Source organism: Sorex araneus, chromosome 7 (genome assembly GCF_027595985.1).
Source record: "Sorex araneus isolate mSorAra2 chromosome 7, mSorAra2.pri, whole genome shotgun sequence".
In the NCBI taxonomy this organism is placed as follows: domain Eukaryota; kingdom Metazoa; phylum Chordata; class Mammalia; order Eulipotyphla; family Soricidae; genus Sorex; species Sorex araneus.
This window is the reverse complement of record NC_073308.1, coordinates 49513469-49535657: the sequence shown is the minus strand read 5'-3', so window position 1 is coordinate 49535657 and position 22189 is coordinate 49513469. Positions and strand designations below refer to the sequence as shown.

The 22189-nt window shown below is 35.3% G+C and overlaps 1 protein-coding gene across 4 annotated transcripts in view; it reads right to left on the bottom strand.

The window, feature by feature from the left end:
• MARCHF1 (membrane associated ring-CH-type finger 1) overlaps nt 1-22189 on the bottom strand; it is an 830879-nt gene that overhangs the window by 342108 nt on the left and 466582 nt on the right. Inside the window, exon 1 of one of the 4 annotated variants that reach the window (XM_055144583.1) lies at nt 13905-14108. The exons of the other annotated variants lie outside the window; for them this stretch is intronic. Within the exon in view, the coding sequence (XP_055000558.1) occupies nt 13905-13925 (21 nt within the window). The 5' untranslated portion in view covers nt 13926-14108. Of the gene's footprint in view, nt 1-13904; nt 14109-22189 lie in introns of those variants that run through there. 4 annotated transcript variants of the gene reach the window in all.

Sequence of the window (22189 nt, the reverse complement as noted above, 5' to 3'; positions counted from 1 at the left end):
CAGTGGTGCTCCGTGGTCTGTATTTAGTGGGGATCAAACTAGGGCTGGTTGCGAGCAAGGCAAGAAACTTTATACCTCTCTACCTCAAGATTTCACTTCTTTGTTGATGTTGTTGTTCTTGTTTAGATCACAACTCACAGTGCTCAAGGCTTACTCCTGAGTCTCCTCTTAGGAATCACTCCTGAGGGGGCTAGGGATGGGGGTTCATAGGGTGTAGGGGTGTCAAACCCCAGCCAACTGTGGCAAGCCAAACACCCTACGTGCTAGATTATCTTGGCAGCCCAAGGATTTTATATTTTGTAGCTAAGTAGCACTCTATTGTGTATATAGAGTACAAGTATGTCTATATATTTAATTTGATTTAATATTCAAATAATCTGTGAATAATTTGAGCTTTAAATTAAAAAGAAAACTGTTCGGTAATATAAAAACGAAAAAATTAGCTATGTATCAAAATAGTTACAGGATATATATGGAAAAGTACAATTTTTTTTATTTAAGATACAAGAAAATCTTAAATGTGAACATATTGTGTCTTGATGGATGGGAAGATTCAATAGTACTAAGATGTCAATTTCTCCCAGCTTTGCTGTTGATTCAGCAAATTTCAATCAAGTTTCAGCAAGCTATTTTGTATCTATTGACAAACCTATTTTAAAGTTTACCAAAAAAATCCAAATACCTTTCACAGTCAATGCAAAAGTGAAGAAAAATAAAACTGAAAAACTCTCACTACCCAGGTTCTTATATAAATTTACCGTATTTAAGTTAGTGTGGTTTTGGAAAAAGTAAAGTTTCATTCCATAAAAAATGGACTGAAACAGAGGATCCAAGAATAAAATAAAATATTTAATAAACATATCTCTGAGTAGAAATTTTCTCAACAGAAAATGTTTTATGACTCGTTATGAAAGAACCCTTTTTACATGCACAATATCAAGATTAACTTAACATCAATCATAAGCTAAAATGTAAACACACAGGTATAAAATTGAGAAAAAAAACAAAGGATAAAATGTGGGTAACTCTGAGTTTAGCAATTAAGTATTCTATACAGCATTAAAAAGACTCATGAAATAGAAAGTATGTTAGAATTTATTGAATCTGGAAACTTAGACCACTCTGTCATCTTGACATGCTTGTTAGATTATTGAAGTCTTTACCTTGAGAAAGACTCTTAAAAGTATGAAAAGATAAAACACACACCCAGAGTTTGAATATCTGAAAAGTGTATATTCTATAAAGATTATTCTGCAGCCAAAAAAGAGAACTCTTAAGAGTCAGAAAAGAAAAAAATAAACACACACAAAATGGAGAAAGGACCTGAATAGACACGGCATCAAAGAAGGAAAACATGGTGGAAAATAAGCATGAAAGATGCTCAACATCTTATGTCCGCAGTGAATCTTAAACTAAAGAAATCAGTGAACATCTCTATCTACCAATTAGCATGACTCAACCTCAACAAATTTTTAATGACAGATGCTCATAAGGTTGCCAAGCAAAACTCTTACCCACTCTTACCCTTTGCTGTTGGAATATCAACCAGTCACTTTGGAAAAGAGTCTAGTTTCTCTAAAACAGTAAACACAATCTTTGCCATACAATCCAGCAATTCTAGTTAGAGCTGTTTACTCAAATTATTTAAGAACTTAAGTTTACACAGAAGCCTGTGCACAAATTTCTATAAACGTTTCATCATAATTGCTGAAATTTAGAAGAAACTCTGATATCCTTCAAAGGTGAATAAGTAAAAAAAGAAATCAGTATAATTGTGTACTGATTCAGAAATAAAATGAAGTGATTAAACAATAAATGACATGCATGAAACTTAAATGTCACTGTCACTGTTACTGTCATCCCGTTGCTCATAGATTTGCTCGAGTGGGCACCAGTAACGTCTCCCATTGAGAGACTTATTGTTACTGTTTTTAGCATATCCAATACGCATGGGTAGCTTGCCAGGCTCGGGCTCGATACTCTTGGTAGCTTGCTGGGTTCTCTGAGAGGGGCGGAGTAATTGAACTCGGTTCAGCCGCGTGAAAGGCGAACGCCCAACCACTGTGCTATCGCTCCAGCCCTTAAATGTATATTTTTATTTTTAAAAATTCATCAAAAAGGGCTATCTTCTGTATTTTTGCAACTAAGTGACATTTGGCAGTATTTCCTCTGTCCCTCTTGGAGAGTCCTGCAAGCTACCGAGTGTATCTCGCCTGCATGGCTGAGCCTGGCAAGCTACCTGTGGCGTACTCTATACTCTATATGCCAAAAACAGTAACAAGTGATGGTCCTCATTCCCCTGACATTGAAAGAACTCCCAATATGCCATCGGGCTACACTAGCACGTGACAGGGACGAATGGAGATGTTACTGGCACCTGCTCGAGTAAATCGATGAACAAGGAATGATGGTGATACGGTGAAGTGACATTCAAGAAAACATCACGGATCAACACAAACAGTAAACTCATCAATGATATCTGTTCTGTAGGACCATGTATTTCTGTAAGACTGCTCTGAGTTCAGCTTTTTAGCAGTAGAAAACATACTAATATTTATGCTATGTGCCTTTTCTTATTACTAAACTTTTATTTTCTATTATGTTTTTTGAGATTCACAGTAAATAAAAAATATGGCTTCTAAAAATACTGGGTTTTCAAGGAAGTAAAAGACCTTTACAAAGAAAACTACATAACGCTACTCCATGAAATCAAAGAGGACATGAGGAAATGGAAACATATACCCTGCTCGTGGATAGGGAGAATCAATGTTGTCAAAATGGCAATACTCCCTAAAGCATTATACAGATTCAATGCGATCCCTATAAATATACCCATGACATTCTTCAAAGAAATGGATCAAGCAATCCTAAAATTCATATGGAATAACAAACGTCCAAGGATAGCTAAAACAATTCTTGGGAAAAAGATGATGGGAGGCATCACCATCCCCAACCTCAAACTTTACTACAAAGCAGTAACAATTAAAACAGCATGGTACTGGAACAAAGGCAGAGCCGTAGACCAATGGAACAGGGTGGAATATCCCTACACACAACCCCAAATGTATGACCATCTAATCTTTGATAAGGGAGCAAGAGATGTGAAGTGGAGCAAGGAAAGCCTCTTTAACAAATGGTGCTGGCACAACTGGACAACCACATGCAAAAAAATGGGTTTAGACCTTGACCTGACACCATGCACAAAAGTCAGATCAAAATGGATTAAAGACCTCAACATTAGACCACAAACCATAAGGTACATTGAAGACAAGGTCGGCGAAACCCTCCACGATATTGAAGATAAAGGTATCTTCAAAGGTGACACCGAACTAAGCAATCTAGTAAAAACAGAGATCAACAAATGGGACTACATTAAACTAAAAAGCTTCTGCACCGCAAGAGATACAGTGACCAGAATACAAAGACTATCCACAGAATGGGAAAGGATATTTACACAATACCCATCAGATAAGGGGTTGATATCAATGGTATATAAAGCACTGGTTGAGCTCTACAAGAAGAAAACATCCAACCCCATCAAAAAATGGGGCAAAGAAATGAACAGAAACTTTACCAAGGAAGAAATACGAATGGCCAAAAGGCACATGAAAAAGTGCTCTACATCACTAATCATCAGAGAGATGCAGATCAAAACAACCATGAGATACCACCTCACACCACAGAGACTAGCACACATCCAAAAGAACAAAAGCAACTGCTGTTGAAGAGGATGTGGGGAGAAAGGGACCCTTCTTCACTGCTGGTGGGAATGCCGACTGGTTCAGCCCTTCTGGAAAACAATTTGGACGACTCTCAAAAAATTAGATATTGAATTCCCATTTGACCCAGCAATACCACTGCTGGGAATATATCCCAGAGAGGCAAAAAAGTACAATAAAAACAACATCTGCACATGTATGTTCATCGCAGCACTGTTTACAATAGCCAGAATCTGGAAAAAAACCCGAATGCCCCAGAACGGATGACTGGTTGAGGAAACTTTGGTACATCTATACAATGGAATACTATGCAGCTGTTAGAAAAAAGGAGGTCAAGAATTTTGTAGTCAAGTGGATGGGCATGAAAAGTTTCATGCTGAGTGAAATGAGTCAGAAAGAGAGAGACAGACATAGAAAGATTGCACTCATCTATGGTATATAGAATAACAGAGTGGGAGACTAACACCCAAGAACTGTAGAAATAAGTACCAGGAGGTTGACTCCATGGCTTCGAGGCTGGCCTCACGTTCCGGGGAAAGGTCAACTCAGAGAAGCGATCACCAACTACATTGTAGTCGAAGGCCATGTGGGGGAAGGGAGTTGCGGGCTGAATGAGGGCTAGAGACTGAGCACAGCGGCCACTCAACACCTTTATTGCAAACCACAACAGCTAATTAAAGAGAGAAAACAGAAGGGAATGCCTTGCCACAGTGGCAGGGTGGGGTGGGGGGGAGATGGGATTGGGGAGGGTGGGAGGGACACTGGGTTTACGGGTGGTGGAGAATGGGGCACTGGTGAAGGGATGGGTTCCCAAACTTTGTATGAGGGAAGTATAAGCACAAAAGTGTATAAATCTGTAACTGTACCCTCACGGTGATTCTCTAATTAAAAATAAATAAATTAAAAAAAATAAAATAAAAAATAAAAATACTGGGTTTTTTTTTCTAGCTTTCAAAAATAACTTTTTGAGCTGATTTTAAGATGATATCTGATATTTGTTACTCAAGCAAAGTTTTTGAAAAGCACTTTATTTTATATAAGATATGACTAAATGTCCATACAAAATATTTCAAACACTGTTCAATTTGCTACTCAAAACCATAGCACATGGAATTTTACATAACATATAAAATATATTTACATTTGATGCTATTATATTTACTATATGTTGCATTTACTATTCAAAAAGAGCAACACATTACCTTTTTCTGTCTGCAGAGCTGAAGTCAATTATAAACATAATTTAATAAATTTTAATGTTTGTAGAAAATATAAATTTTAAATACCTAGCGTAATTTGTGCATTTATTTGAACATTACCATTCATTGTATGTACTTTTTGCCCATTTTTACCTTGATAATCCAAATATATGAACATATATTTATGTATATACATATATCAGTATATATGTATACAGATATATGCATGCATGTATATATATCTGTATATATATCCATATATCATATATATCTATATCTGTAGCTACTTCATTTTGGAAGCAAGTTTTATAGGTCACAGTCACATAAATACACATCAAAGATGATAGGATATACAAAGAATCAGTAAACACTTATCATTCATTCATAATAAATCTCTCTACTCCCTCACGATCTAGATTTAAGTTTTGGTATCTACATAAAATGAAGGATGAAGGAAATAAAGTTTGAACATTTTGTTGATTAGATTTAGCCTTTGATATTCCATTTTAAATAATAATGATGAGAATACATAAATATTCAGAAGAAAACTTTATTACTAAAAATGGAATCTTAGTTGTGCATTTTCATTCATATTGAAGTTAAAACATTAATATTAATAATACTCATAATAATGTAGTAGAAATTATTAATATTTGTAGGCAAACATCAGTTTGTCCTTTCTCCTTGACACAGGGAGCTTAGGTTTATTGGGTTACTCCCATCACAGTGCTCCCATTGCCCTGTGTTTATCTGTAACCTATTTCTTTGTGCTATGCTTCCCCAACTGGTAAATCACCTTTATCGCCTAATCAGACTGTTAACTTGTAAATATTACTTTTTCTTTTTCTTAAGTCCTTTGCATAGTTAATTCAGAGTAATGTCCTTTTTGCATAGACACAGGAAGGCAGTTAATGCTATGCTTTTGTAACTTGGGAGTTAATTGACTCTGAATGATATTCACTCTTGGGCATCTGTTTTCTAGACTTAAGCCTCAGTTGCCCTTACTTCCTACCACCCCAAAAGCAGGGTCCCGACAAGGGATTGGATGGACCCAGGGCAAGCTGTGAGCTACCCTGGCATTGAAACAGACCAGGCCAAAACACCATAGTACTTAACTATAAGTTAAGAGCATGGTCATGGACAAATTCTAACTGTTATTGTGCATGACCTAATCAGACTCACATTTTAATGGCAAAATGCAATAAATGTTTTTGTATACTCAGTCTCCTTAGATCAGTGACATTTGATCTAACAATTTAGGGATCGATTACCAAAATATTTTTATTACAGATTGGCCACAAAACTATTCTGCCACTCCTAAGAAATGTATCCAAATTCTAAATATTGATACAAGTGTTTATTAGTACCTAAGTTCAGGTTTAATTTATTATAGAGCAAACATCCAAAATTCATAGAGACAAGATATTTTCCTATCTTGTCTTCCTATTTTTAATTTTCTGAGAAGCTGTTCTTTAAAGAATATCCTTTTAGGGGTTGGGGTGGGGGTGGTGGGAGGGATACTTGGAACATTGGTGGAGGAGAATGGGCACCGGTGGAGGGATGTAAACCAAATGCAAACATGAAAGTTCATAAGTTTGTAACTGAACCTCACGTGATTCACTAATAAAAATTAAAAAAATAAAGAATATCCTTCCAGTTCTCTCTTTTGCATTGTTCTTCCCTGAGTTTTCTTTTCCTTGCTTGCGCGCTATTCCATGCAATCTACATTGGACACAATCATCAACAACTCAGAATATCTTGCTTGTTACTTACCAATGTTCTTTATCTTGCCTTTAATATCTTTTTTATTATTTATTTAGAATTAACTTTTTAAAATAGCATCATGGTTTGTAATACTAGCACAGTCATTGTTTCACAGTTGGAGAGCTGCTATAACAATTCTCCTTCAAGATCCCTCCAGAATTGTCGCATGTGTGCCCTTTCCCTACCCCCCTCTCTTCCAAACCCTCAGTTCCCTGATCTACTTAAAGGTCCCCAGGGTTTATGCTAATATTTTATTGCATTTTAGCAGTAGTACAATGCTTGCCTATCCAACTAAGAAAGGTATGATATTATTTCAAATGAGAGATATACATGTTCTGGATCAAGAATAGATCACATGTTCAGAACCAAGAATGCACTCAGTATGTGATAATAATAATAATGACAATAATAAAAGAAGCAAAGTATTCAAGTATTTCTCAAATACTGAGAAAAAACAAAAGATTATGACTTATTGCTGAATTATTCTACATTATTCCCATATATAAATGTATAAGAAATTTATATAAAATAAGTTAAAATCATAAAGAAAAATTGTTCCTTTTTGAAGAATAACTAAAAATTGCAAACTTAATAGTATTTATCATGATAGTTTGTGTAAGATGTGTAATAGATACATACTAGTCCCCATTATAAGGAGACTTTGTTTTACTTTATATTTTTCCATAGTGTGAGGAAAAGCAAAGAGTATTCAAATTCTCAATATTTTCCCCAGATAAGATGAATAATGTAAAACTCAAGATAATACTTACATCCATATTTCTGACTATGTATTTAAAAATCATTCACCAGAGTCCTTAAATATTCCAAACAACTCTTAAAATTTAATCATAATGATTCAGAAATGGCTGACATGTTTATAACCCGGAAGGAAGAGGATTACTGAGGTCAAAGAAAAATGATTCTAAAGACATAGAAGATAAAAGCAAAAAGAATAGTGCAATTTAGAGATTTCGCCAATGAGCTCATTAACACCAAGGTAGCATGTTATATGTTCCAACAATCCAGATCTGTGATAACCTGAAGATTTATGCAAGCTTACCGAGGGCTTATGAGCAGCTCGGTATAAATAGCAAACAATTCTTTGGGGATTTTGTTATAAAGACGTTTCATGACCTTTAGCAATGGTAAATTCCAATAACACAAGCAATTCAGCAGACTTTCTCAGGAAATGAGCGAACAATTTCAATTGTGCACAGCTAGTTGATTGCTGAAATGGAGCCCTGACCCAAGAGACTGCAATTTCTGAGCAGGTGTAAAATCTAACCGAGGACCATTAATCTGTTGCATTCTTTGGCTCCCCTCCCCCCAATTCACCATCAAATAAAAACATAAGCATCACATATGTTACTACCACTGAAAATTTTCTCCAACAGTTTTTGACAACACTAACGAGATCCAAAAATGCTGAAATATGGGAGACTATGGAAGCATTTTCTGTCACTGTCACTGTCATTCCGTTGTTCATCCATTTGCTCAAGTGGGCACCAGTAACATCTCCATTGTGAGACTTGTTACTGTTTGTGGCACATCGAATGTGGCACGGGTAGCTTGCCAGATTCTGCCATGCAGACGAGATACTCCCGGTAGCTTGCCAGGCTCTCCATAAGTATATATTAGTTAAATAGTAGTGGGGACTGACATTTTACAAAATAGTAACTTCCTTAAGGTCACCTAATTATGAGGGAAATGTAAAGCCTAAAAGATTAGTATACCTAAGATACTGATCTTGTTATAGGAATTTGGGACTTAATTCAGTTGTACAGTCAAAGAACTAAGACAGGTACGTTTTACATTATCTCAAAGAAAAATTTTAGGCAAACAGGATTTATATGTTTCAAGTATACTACCAAAAGAACTAAGTATGTCACTAGAATTATTTTCTAATTATATATGCATAATGTTCTACTTCTATCAAAGTACTACTTGATCTAAATGACAACTGTTACTAAGCTATGTCTGAAATATTTTCCAATTGTTCCCAATGGCAGGGGTATAGTATTCAAAGCAACTCCATTTTTATACTACTGCCCAAAGTTATTTAGAATATGGAGAAATAGAAGAAATATTGAATTTATATCTGTTTCCCACGTTCTTTGTGCAGTTTGTTATTGTTTTTACATGTTATAAATAGTATTTTATATGCTATCTTTCTCATTCTAATTTATTTCCTTCAGGATGATTCCTTTTCAGTCATTCCATGTTGCAGATGTGTAGAATTGTGTCTTTGTTCATAGCCTAATAGTATTAATCATGCTCGTGTCAAATATTTATTAAAACATGTTGATTGGCTCTTGGGTTGTTTCCAACTCTTTGCAGTTTATATAGTGCAATAATGACCACAAGGGTGCTTATCTCCTTCACATTTGTGTTTCTGTGTTCTTCAGAAGTGGACACTAGAATCAGATAGATTTTTCTATTTTTAAATGCCCACATGGCAGAGCCTGGCAAGCTACCCGTAGCATATTCAATATGCCAAAAACAGTAACAGCAAATCTCACAATGGAGACGTTACTGGTGCCCGCTCAAGCAAATCAATGAGCAATGGGACGACAGTGATACAGTGATGCTACTGAAGAAATTTTCTACTTAAAATTAAATAATTTACGTGACTAAGATATGAATTTGTTCATTTATTCCTTGATTACTGTCACATCTACTCAACATTATAGTGAAGTAAAATATGATGGATAAAAAAGAAAATGTCAGTCTGGAGATGTTTTCTTTCCTATAGTAGCTCAGAAAAAGGATGAAGATGGCTTGAAAATAAACAAATAAAAATACTTTACATGAGAAACAAATAATTCTTTGTGTTTAAATAGAGTCTCATCTATTATCACACCTTAAGTGCCTTTATAAAACAATGTTATTACAAGGTCTAGCAAGATTATCTGTGATTAAAACAGCTATGACATGGGTAAATATTTTGGTTAATTATAATATCAGGATTAACATTTGGTAGACACAATGCCTAATGACATCAATACAATGCCAAATCTATACTCAATAAATGTTCTCTCTCTCTCTCTCTCTCTCTCTCTCTCTCTGAATTTCTTTTGGTTTTGGTTTCCTGGGACACACTCTGCCATGATCAGGGTTTACTCCTGTCGCTGAGCTCAGGAATCACTCCTCGTGGGTCTGGGGGGACATCAGAGATCAAACCCAGGACAGCCACATGTAAAGCAAAATACCTTATATGCTGTACTATCCAGTAAGTGCTTTCTTTGGAATAAGAACTCTCTATCACTACATAAGTTTCTACAGAGATTTTTGAATCTAAGCTTGACTCCAAATATCTCCAGAGTAATATATTTTAAAAAGTAGAAGGCAGAGAAAAAGAATAAATTGATGTGAAAGTCATAAATGTTCTAAAACATATTTCATTTGGCTCATTGTATTAAAGTTTATGATGTTTTTATGAAACAAGACATAGAAGATAATAATAGCATGATATGCATTAGATATACTTATTGATTATATGTGAAAATATTGTTTTCTCCTTTGTTATGTAGTTCTGAACAGTACATATATATGTATATATACTTAATTTATATATAATGAATCACCATGAGATACAGTTAGAAAACTGTTATGTTTGAGTTTCAATCATACAATGATCAAACATCCATCCCTCCACTAGTGCACATTCTCTACCACCGATGTCCCAAGTATACCCGCCCTTTCCAACTGTCCCCTTGCCTCCAAGAACACATACTATTTCTAAACCGAAAGATTACTAGCTAGTGAGTGATCCTGTATAAAATACCCTGAAAATTTTGTTATAGTTTCTTAAATTCATACATTTCTGTCATCAGAGAGATAGTAGAGCAGGTAGGGTGCTTGTGTCTTACATGCAGCCTACCCAGGTTCAATCCCTGGCATACCTAGGGTACCCTGAGAAATGTCTAGAGTAATTTTTGAGTGCTGAGCCAGGAATAACCCCTGAGCATTGCCATGTACACCACACATACACACACACACACACACACACATTGATAAATTTCTGTGCAGGAAAACAGTCTAGCAGTTAGATGCATGTGTATCCTGTTTTTAATTTGGATTGATCCCTGGTAACACAAGGCCTCCTGAGAACCACAAGGTAGAATAGAGGAGCCCTCTGCACACTGTGGGGGCATTTTTGCTGGTCTCTAACACCTAGCCATTCTGCATTCTCAGGTCCTGGCTTTGACCCTGCCCCATTTCCAGGGAATAGACCTGGAGTCTTCTGGCTCTTTGCTCAGTCATTACTCCTGGCAATGCTCTGGCCACAATATGAGATGCTGGGGGTTGAACCTGGGTCAGCTGCGTGCAAGGAAAACACCCTACCTGCTGTTCTATCTCTCCAGCCGCTGGAAACTCCTCTCATGAGCCAGAAAGGACATTTGACACCAATACTTGTTATTAACTTAGTCAGAAAGGTTCTTTAAGTATTGAAAATAAGAATACTTGAAAGAAAAGATTTAAAGAACTGATGTTTTAAGAATGAAATACAGCAAGAAGTTGTGTATTCTAATAGACACTGCTAGTGGAAATCAATTTTAAATAAGCCAGTCTAATAGCATTTGACTCTTGCTCAAAATAACCTCAAGTATGCTGCTTTACTCTGACCAATTATTTTGTCATATATGAAGTGATTGCTTTCTGGAGCTGTCTGGTTAAGGAAATCACCTTAAAGTAAAGCTAAGTTGATTGCCTGCCCAAAGGGAAGATGAAGGCAACACTTGATTAGAATAAAATGCCAAACAACACTGAATACTTTATTTGCTTCTATACAAGTGGACTTTGAAAAGTAGTACATTTGTGCCCATAATAAAAGATAAAAGCAGGCAGTTTAGACTCTATTAAAAGCTGAAGGCTCTCAGAAAATAAATATTTGATTTAAGAACTATTGTTTTAAATTTTTATTTTTTTAAAAATTTTATCACCATGTGGAAAGTTACAGAGTTCTCAGGTTTATGTCTCAGTTATACCGTATTCAAACACCATCCCTTCACCAGTGCCCATATTCCACCACCAAAATCCCTGGTATACCCCCCGCCCCCACCCCAACTGTATAACTGATGAACCTCACTTTATTTTCTCTTCACCTTGATTACGTTCCATATTTCAACACAAAACTCACTATTGTTGTGGGAGTTATATCCCCAAACAAGATAACCCTAATAAGGAGGCATTTGATAATTAGTTTTCCATTCAGAGATTATATGTTTTCAGGTTTTAGAAAAGGTCGCGCGGCCGCATTAGCGGCCGCACGGCTCGGATCTGTCCCAGTCCCGAATCCTGGAGCCGTGTTAGTTGCTGCTCAGTGTCGCCAGGGTTCCATCTGGAGAAGGTGTGCTGGCGGCACCTCCTCCCTCCGGCCCCCCAGTGTTGCTGGCCCCGATTCGGGTCCGGAGCATTGTCCGGGCCGCGTTGCTCACCAGAATGCCTTAAGAACTATTTTAAAATTTTGATTTTTATTCATTTAGTTTTACCATAGATAGATATAGAGGTTGGCAAGTTCTATGAGTTTACATCACAGGTGATAATATTACAATAGTGCTATATTTTAAGGTAAGAGATGAATATGCACAATTAAAATTTATCTGAATTAAATTCAAAAAGTAATTTTCTTCAAAACAGTTCATATTTTGCTTACAAAATTCTTCCTTGGGGGAGGTCAAACGAGATTAGGAGCACACTCAGTTATACTCAGGGCTCTGGTCTCAGCCGTGACTCCTGGTAGCACTCAGGGACCATATGTACTGCTGGGGATGAACTTGTGTCAGCTATGTGTAAGTCAGTTGTCTTATCTTATTATATCTCTGGCCCCAGGACTTCTAACAAAAACAATCAAACTAACATTATCAAATGGAATGATAGTGGCAGGGCATTGGGTTGAGGAAAGGGAGAAGAGGATGGTCAAAGGGTACAATTTTTCAGTTATAAGATAAATAACTTAAACTAATCTAACATAGATGGTGATAGCGTTAGATAAGAATACTACACATGAACATTTTTGAGTGAAATCTTATATTGAATCAAATCTTTACTGAGGTCTAGTTATCTACAGTAGCAGTAGTCTTCGATCTAGGATTATACTTCAGCCAAAGTACCTGCATTCTTCTTCCACTCTCCTTAGATTCCTCCCTCACCCCATCCCACACCCCTGTTAGCTTCCTCAGCTCTGTGGCCAGTATCTGAGCTGTTTCCATTGGCAGTGTCTGTTGAGAATAAAGTCTTCAGCTGTCCCACCAAAGGTCAATGAAGGAAGCTCTGTGAGATGATGGGTAGGTATGCTTGTGGTAATTATTTTAAATGCATACACACCTCAAGCTTGCCAGGCTCTGCCTTGCAGGCAGGATACTCTTGGTAGCTTGCTGGGGCTCTCCAAGAGGGATGGAGGAATCCAACCTGGGTCGTTTGCATGCAAGTGACACATCTGATATGCCAAAAACAGTAACAAATCTCACAATGGAGATATTACTGATGCCCACTCGAGCAAATCGATGAGCAATGGGATGACAGTGACAGTGACACATCTCAAACCATATACCTACCCCCATGCCTTCGAGAGTGATTCCTGAGCACAAAGCCAGGAGTACGTACTGTAGGACAAGACCCAAAAAACAACAAACAAAACAAAACAAAAATGGGTCAATCCACTATGCCTCAACCAAGATAAAAAACAGGATTTAAAGGATACTTTCAAGACATCTTGTAACAGAATACTAGAATAGAGTATGTATATATTACTTATTTGATAATGTTCTGACATTTCTTAGCATTTGTTTCAAAATAATAGTCTACTGGGAAGGTAGTCACTAGAAACATGATCAACAATTGATGAATCTTCCCCAAGTTATGAACTGTCTTATCAAACTGGCAAAATAGAAGCCTCTGCTGATTTCTTAAAATTTTCTAAGGGCCAGAGAGATAGGATGTAAGTCACTTGGCTTGCATGTGGCCATTGCCTCCAGTACCCAGAATCTATCCCCTGCAACACATTTTGTGTGTCATGCTAGATGCTCAGTCCCTAAGGACAAAATTAGGACAGCCACATATGGTCCAAAGCCAAAAATAATAATTAAAAAAAAAGTTAAATTTTTCCCAGGTAACGGTAAACATATAACTCACTATATAAATATGTATTTTAGGTAGTGCCAGCCTTTAGATTCCTATTAATTCAGACTTCCTTTGCCCCAGGACTTATCCATTTACTCACATGAGCTCCTGCTAAGATCATCTCATTTCCTGATACGTTTTGGTTCTCTTAACCTCTTTCAAGAGTCAGATTTTTGTCTGGAACAGGCTTTGGAGTGGCATTCACAGGGCGCCTCATGCTAGATGCTCAGTTGTTTGAAGAGCCTGCATTGCCTGAGGGTAGATCCAGAGGCTCTCTGGCTTCGGGTGCCTCTTCTCTCAGAGCCCCAGGAACATAATCCAGGAGTGAGGAGGAGTTAGAGCCCAGAAAGGAAAACTAACATTAGTGGAAACTATAAAATGGAAAAAAAAATGACCAAAAACTCCTTGTTCTTACTCCCTGTTCACAGACTATGACACATAGTGGCTCCCTTCATCTCTTAAGACACACCCCTTGGTACAAGACAACAAGTTCTTTCTTTTGAAGATGAGGCAAGGAAACAATGCAGCATCTTTCCTACTTTCTCCTCTGTGTGCTGCTATGGAATTGTGTCCGAAAAATGAAGCATTATGTTATTGTAATTTTGCTTAGTCCATTTTCTTTTTTTTTTAGACAGTCTGAGCTAAGACATAACTAGAATCTGAGTATCACTTCCACTCTTTTATTTTTGAAGGCCTTATAAGAAATACATTAAATGTAATAACTATTCCCTTCTATTACATTGAAAGACTGAAAATACAAATATTATCTAGGTTTAATTCTAAAGGAAATCTTAGTCTAACAAAAGATAGATGAAACATTAGAACAGTACTAACTGTGGACTTCAGTTGAGGAAAAATGGATGTTTTTCCATACCATATATATATAAAATAGTATAATTTTATATACTCTTCATGCTATTTTTTCATTCAGAAAATATATAGCAATAAATGTAATGTTTAATAATCCTTGAATATTATGTTAATTAAGGGCCTCACTATATTTCTAGCTTGAACTTTATACAACTGAGGTAATATTTGACACTACTTTATAAGTTTATACCATTGCTCTAATATCATGTAAATTTATAAAAGAAGATGAAGCTCTAAAAATAAAAGCAACAATGGATTATGAAAAATCTCATAAAAATTTCTTTATGTCACTTTGGAATATTTTTTTCCTCTTGAAGGAAAATTTTTTTTTCTACTTGCTCCTCCTAAAGTAGATTCAAATGCATAGAAAAAATCTATATATATATAAAAAAGTAAGCATTTTATACACCTTGATTTTTGTACTGCAACTATAGAATTATGAAGTATTTATAATTTCATAGAAGAAAACATGAATATATTACAAAAGGCTAACTTTGTAGCTGTATAATATATAATTCTTCTCTTTCTGTAATTATTCAGTTTAACAAAATTTAAAGTTGTAGATTAGGTTCACTGATCAACACACATGCTAAATCTTATCGCAAAATCTTGTAGCTCTTTCTGTTACATCAGTAATAAGCTTTCTAAATTATTTTTTTCAATTAGTTTTTGGTTATGTATGTTCAAATAGCTTTGTGGCAAATACAAGTAATTCAATGGAAAGTCCATAATTTGTGTATCATGAAATACTTTAAATTTATTTTTTAATTGAATCACCATGATGACACAGTTACAAGCTTTCATATTTGAGTTACAATCATTCAATGATAAAACACCCATCCCTCCACCAGTGCATATTCCCCACCGCCAATCTCCCCAGTATACCCCTCAGAAATACTTTAAATTTCAAAGCAACTGATGTGAAAAGAGTAATTCAGGAAGAAAAGAATAATAAAATAAGATAAATGTAATAGTCTTTCACAATTTCTCCAAAAATGCTCTAATTTTTGGACTAAAACAATAATAGGAAATACTCCCTTAATTTCATTCAATTAGACTAGATATTCATTACATCCACAGTATGACCTATCCTTCCCAATGACAGGTTGGAAATGAGCTAAAAAATCTTGTGTTGGTTTGAATAAAATGTCAAAATATTTATTTGCTGCTTTAGTTAGGTGCTAATACGTAGAAGCTGAACTCACACTTTTCAGATTACATTTTTAATTTTATTTTCTCCCAATTTTATTTGGGCACTGTGATTTTTAATAGATAATAGTAGGATTCAGGCATACAGTGATCAAATCCCATGCACAACACCCATAATAATGTCCTTGAGTATACCATAGTCTCACCCTAAGTACCTCACACCCTCAACAAACTCATTTTTAAACCAAGAATTGTATTGGATCACATGTGTATATTAGCCTTAATCCTTATAATCCTGATGTCTATAGTTACCTCTCTACCACCAAAGTACCCTAACCCATGACCAATGCCCTAATATCACATCCAACTGACATTCATTTTCCTTTTGTCTGAAACAGGCTATGTAGTGGCATTTACGAAGTGCCTCATGCTAGATGCTCGGTTGTTTAAACCTCTCTTCACATACTAAACACTTTATTTTGTATTCCCGGTTCTGTAATGCAAGGCCAAGGGTTTGCCATCATTTGATCCCTTCCATTTCTTTGTCTTGTTATTCTGTGTACCACAGATTAGTGAGATCATTTGTTTTTCTTCTTTTCCGTCTGACCAGTGAAATGCATGAATTAATCATTTATGGCTGCCATTGTGCATGCAGATTGCAGCTTCTTTACCCAGTCATCTGGGCATTTGGGTTGTTTCCATATTCTTGCTATTATATTAAGTGGAACAATGAACACAGGTGTGCCTATATATACATATATATACACACATATATATGAGGATATTGGGCCACACACAGATGTTCTCAGAGCATATTACTTGCTCTGTGCTCAGAGACCACTTCTAGAAGTGCTTGGGGAAACATATATGGTGCCAGTTATCAAATTCATGTAAGCTATCTACAGGGCAAGCATCTAAATTGCCAGCCTCCAGCCTCAGTATAATACTGAATTAATATTTTTTGTGCTTGAAGGCTTAGGATGCCATGAAGTGGATATGGTCCGTAAATTATCCATGTTTAAACCAAACAAAAATATTCGAATGACCTGTTTATTTAGGATTTTGTAAATTATTAAGAATCATGCCAATGATTCTGTGGGACTGACCAATGGCTTGCTTTTCAACAGACTATACCAAATACATGCTCAGGATAAAGAGAAACGGTAAACTGATTCTGAGCAGGCATATCGAGGCAGAAATTTTATTAATTTATCTTGAGAGACCTGATTTACATACCATGAATGTCTTAGAGTACAAGGTCATACCATAAAGGGCAATTTAAAAAGACCTCAAAAACTAAGTGTTATGTTGCTATTAGAAATCAAAGAAAATATACATATATAGGATTATTTATAGTATGATTGATAATTGAGAACATAGGACTAAAAAATGTTTGTTAAGTAAATAAAACATTGAAATTGGGATTAAAAATATTAGATTATTATACATGATATATTCACATTAAATAGAAAAAAAATCCAGAGGAAATTGACAAACTCTGGAAAGCAAAATTTGGAACTTGAATATCAAATTCTAAAATATGGACTTCTAACCTCTTTCCTAAAATCCAAACAGCCACCTTCAAATCTCTTTACCTCAATGTCCAGCAGGAAGAGCAAAATTATTCTGTATAAATCAGCAGTTATAACTCCTCAAGAAAATATTCATTTTAGTTAAAAATTTCTATGCTTTTAGTAGTTTCCCAAATTAGATTAATACATGAATGTCATCCATGAGTATTCTCTTCTCTAAACTTCTAGTTAGGCACCAGATTATAAAGATTTATTTCAAAATGTATCTTAGACTCCTTCTCTCTATCCATTTCCTAATAATATGTGCTTACCTTAGATTATTCAATTTAGCTTTTTATTTAGATTATTAAAGCAGCCTCCTCTTCCTAACTGTTTTCCCTACTAGGGACTGCCGTGTGAGCTGCCAGGAAGGACCCCATAAAAACTGCTCAGTTAGTACTTTTATGTATTTTCTGCTGTCTGATTATTTTCTGCATATTGCAGATAAATGGAGATTTTTTTTCAAAAAATTATCTCGTAAAGTCAGAAAATTAACAAGGCAGGTTTTCTGAACAATTAAAAAATTGATAGTTGAAAAATCGATGTAGAGCAAAATACTAAATATAGCATTTGATAATTATTTAATCAACCACAAAACCACAATAAAATACCAATCAATTCAATCATAAAATTAATTGTATACAGCAATTCTCTTTTTAGCACCAATGTATTGTTTTAGGAACTAGAAAGTAATTCAAATCATGTAAAGCACTGTCTTTTATATTATAGCTGCTATCAAAGCTGACTTATACAAGTCATCTTAGATTATAGGCTCTTTTATCTTTCATCACTCAAATATGAGTTATAATCATCGCTACAGAAATGTTTGTGATTAAACATCTAGATGATCAAGTCATTCATGACTTCATCTCAGTAGGTTTACCATTTTAATATTTTGTTTGGTCTTCTTTCTCTCACCAGTGTTTCTCAACTATCACTATGTAACATAATTAAAGGGAGCATATAAAAACAAAATTAACTCAATCCTATCTTAGACATTTTAATTTAATTAGTGAATAGTTTGTTGTGAGCACTTATTTTTTTATAGTTCAACAGAAGTTCAGAATTCATGGCCTTCATGCTCTCTCATTTTATGAAAAACAACCTATATTCTTTAATATTTTTAAATTGCTTCTACCTCTTTAAAATATTATAGTCGCGATAATATATAAAGCTAAAAGTAATAGAATTTTAGACATACAATGTTCCACCTCCAAACCTGTCACTAGTCCTGTGGCAACCCTCAACCAACATACCCAGGTAAACTCCTACCCCCTAAACTCCTCTCCCAAGTGTGCCTCCCTAACAGGCACATTTTTAATTACTGTTGTTCAGTCCCACACTTACAGTTGTATAGGCTTTAGGGATTTAGATAAATACAGATGCCTCCTATCTATATCGTCAATGTGTCCAAGGATCATGATCCTTACTCCTACATTACCTCCAGACAATCTCCTCTTCATCACCCCTCCATTTCTCTCCTACCTTAGCCTTTACATCTCTGTTCTAGAACCAGAATTCCCCTAATTTGATTATATACATGCCCCTGTCATGTTGTTTTATATACTAGAGAGTGAGATACATGATATTGATCCTTATTTTTCTGACTTCACTTCACATGTTAGATTTCAGTCCCAGCAAATTTGCAGCAAATTGCATGATTTCACCATATTTTTGTTACTGCATAGCATTTTACTGAATAATATTTCATAGCACATTTTATCACCCACTCATTTCTCTATAACTTTTATTTAAATTTCTACTTAGCACTTCAGATTCGATGTCCAAAATCAAACCACTGACTACTCTCACAATAAGTGGATTCCCCCCAACTCAATAGTTCTTTTACATAAGATCAAAAAAGAAAAAATATCACTGTAATCTGTGACCAACTGTTTGTTTATGCTTTTGTCCTATTGCAAAGTCTTCACAGATAATTTTTTTTAAATACAAATTAGTTCCAGGTCTGCTTAAAATTTCTCAGTAATTAGGTTACATTTAATGAAGCCAAATCTCATTTCCATAGACTTCATACATGCACAAGCAATTTCACACATGCATGTGTACATATAGACATATGTGAACATGTGCGAACATGTATAAAGGTGGAAAAAGGCAGTAAAGAAAACACGTACTTTCAGGTGTCAAGTTTTAGGAAGTTATTCAATAAATAGGAATATTTCATTTCCTTCATCTTTCAATTTCCTCTTTCAGCACCCTGTCAGTGAACTAAATTCCCTCAGCTGGCATTGCTTGTGCCCTTTTTACTTGAACCATATCTGGCAGGTATTTTTAGGATTTGGGCCAAATGTTCTATAGTTACATTCTTTTTTTTTGTCAGACACAGAGTGTTTGATTCAGCACAGTAAAGCTTCTTTATTCTTGTGAGCACTGAAGATAGAGAAGCTAAGAGTAATGGAGGTAAGCAACAGAAATCGTAATCATATTGTAAGATACTTAAGAAAAAATATATATTCCGTTTAGACTTATTTAACAAAACATACTATTATATATATGCATGTATATACTTGAAAGGCTGGAGCGATAGCACAGCTGTAGGGCATTTGCCTTGCATGCAGCTGACCTGGATTCGATTCCTCCACCCCTCTTGGAGAGCCCGGCAAGCTACTGAGAGTATTTAGCCCAAATGGTAGAGCCTGGCAAGCTACCCGTGACATATTTAATATGCCCAAAACAGTAACAAGTCTCATGATGGAGACATTACTGGTGCCCACTCAAGCAAATCAATGAGCAACGGGATGACAGTAACAGTTACAGTGATATCGTTGAAAGGTTATGCGCTATTTCACGTGAATTTTTATCATTATCCTTTTTTTTTCTGGGTTCAGATGACCCAACTCCACAGTTTCACTAAAAACATCTGCAGACTTATCCCAGTTCTACAGATCCTGAAGTTTGGGAACTACGCTTACACATACTTCCAAATTCCACAGTGCTGAAATTCTAGTAGGAGCACACCAAATTAGATGGGATAGTAACATAGAAGCCAACTAAATTCAACAAACAGAAACTAACACAGAAGGCTTGATGAGTGACAAATAGCTTAATCAATCCTCAAAGACTTAAACAATCTGATGATCAGATGTAACATTTTTTACTATTTTTTATTAAAGAATTTTATAATTCCTTTAGCCAATTGGTTGGAACAAGAAATATAAAACAAATTATTTTGTACTTCCTAAGGGGTCAGGCTTGAGGGTGGTTAGGAAAATGGGGATAGTGGTGGAGGGGATATCATTCAGGTGGTGACTAGATCAGTGTTGGAACATCATAAGCCTGTAACAACTGTATCATGAGCAACTTTGTAAGCCAAGATGTTTAAACAAAGTGTTTAAAAACATTCAAATGTTAAAAATATAGTAAAAAATAGAACTTGTGTATTGCCTGGATAATTAGGGACTTATATTATCTTGCCTGTGCTTTCCTAATTCAGGATCTCAGTAGTCTTTAGTTCCTTTTGGATACAATACAACCCCATCTCTTTCGCATTTTAGAGTATATGTGGGTTAGAGTTTATCTAGATACTAAGTATATAATTCCATTTTTATACAGGGTAATGAGAAGTCGTGTAGGAGTTTCTTCATTAATATAACTGAAGGGCTTTTTTCTTAGTCCATGAAGTTTCCTTGGCAGTTTGTGCCCCATATAGTATTAAATTTAAAACTATATATACTATTATTTATATACCCTCTAGTGGCTTCCAATATTTTTTTGTACCAGTAACAGCAGACTAACTGTATATGGTTATTCTGGGTGATATAAAAATGCCCCTTTCTCACCCATGAAATGTCCAAAACTGAATATGAGTAGGTATGGGGGATCCTTGATTTATGTGACACTGTGCAATATGGAAACATTCAAATTATCTGTCCTCCACCACACAGTTGACCCAATGTCCCAAGTCATCTAACCAATACTTTACGTTTTGGTAAGCACTAATTTTCATATAGTCCCAAAGTTAAATTTTGTTTTATTAATTCATCTATTTGTTTACATTACCTATATGCCATATATTCTGTTTAGACTTATTTTGCCAAACATATTACCATTCAGATGTACTCATAAACATTGACATTTGAAAGTAGCATCAACAGAATGGATATATGATGGTCATCACAAAACTTCTAATGTTTACTGGTATTTCAGAATACCCACTGTTGTTCTATGGGAACAACAAGTCATGACGACTTAGTTCCTCTGCCAAGTATAACTAAGTAGTGAAGTGGAGAAGTACTGTCTGTAGAATAACATACCTTCTGTAATGTCCACATAAAACAAACCAAATTACGACCTATTTCTCACAATGTAATTCCTATCATTAAGTGGCAAATGATTGTAAATTGCTTGAATTTTATAACAAGCAGCTGTACTTTTTGGTAGTTCAAATATATCATAAAGGAGTAGGAGGTCTGTGTGTGCATATGAATGTGTGCTGTATGAATATAGATTTTATGAAACAATTCAAAGATAAAAGATATTGAATATAAATAGGTCTCACTTGGAAATTTTACTTTTCCTAAATTTTCATTTATGGGACTTGAGGGAATAACTAATGAGCAAGGTATATTAATTACATATCACATATAAGAAACACTTGCAACATTAAATGCTGCATACTGTTTTTGAAAGTAATAAAATTCAAAATGGATGACTCCTTATAAAAATAAGAGATGATAAATTAATAGGTGATACTTCATGTATGGGCTAGAATGATAGCACAGAGTGTAGAACGTTTGCCTTGCATGTGGCTGACCGGGTTTGATTCCTCTGTCCC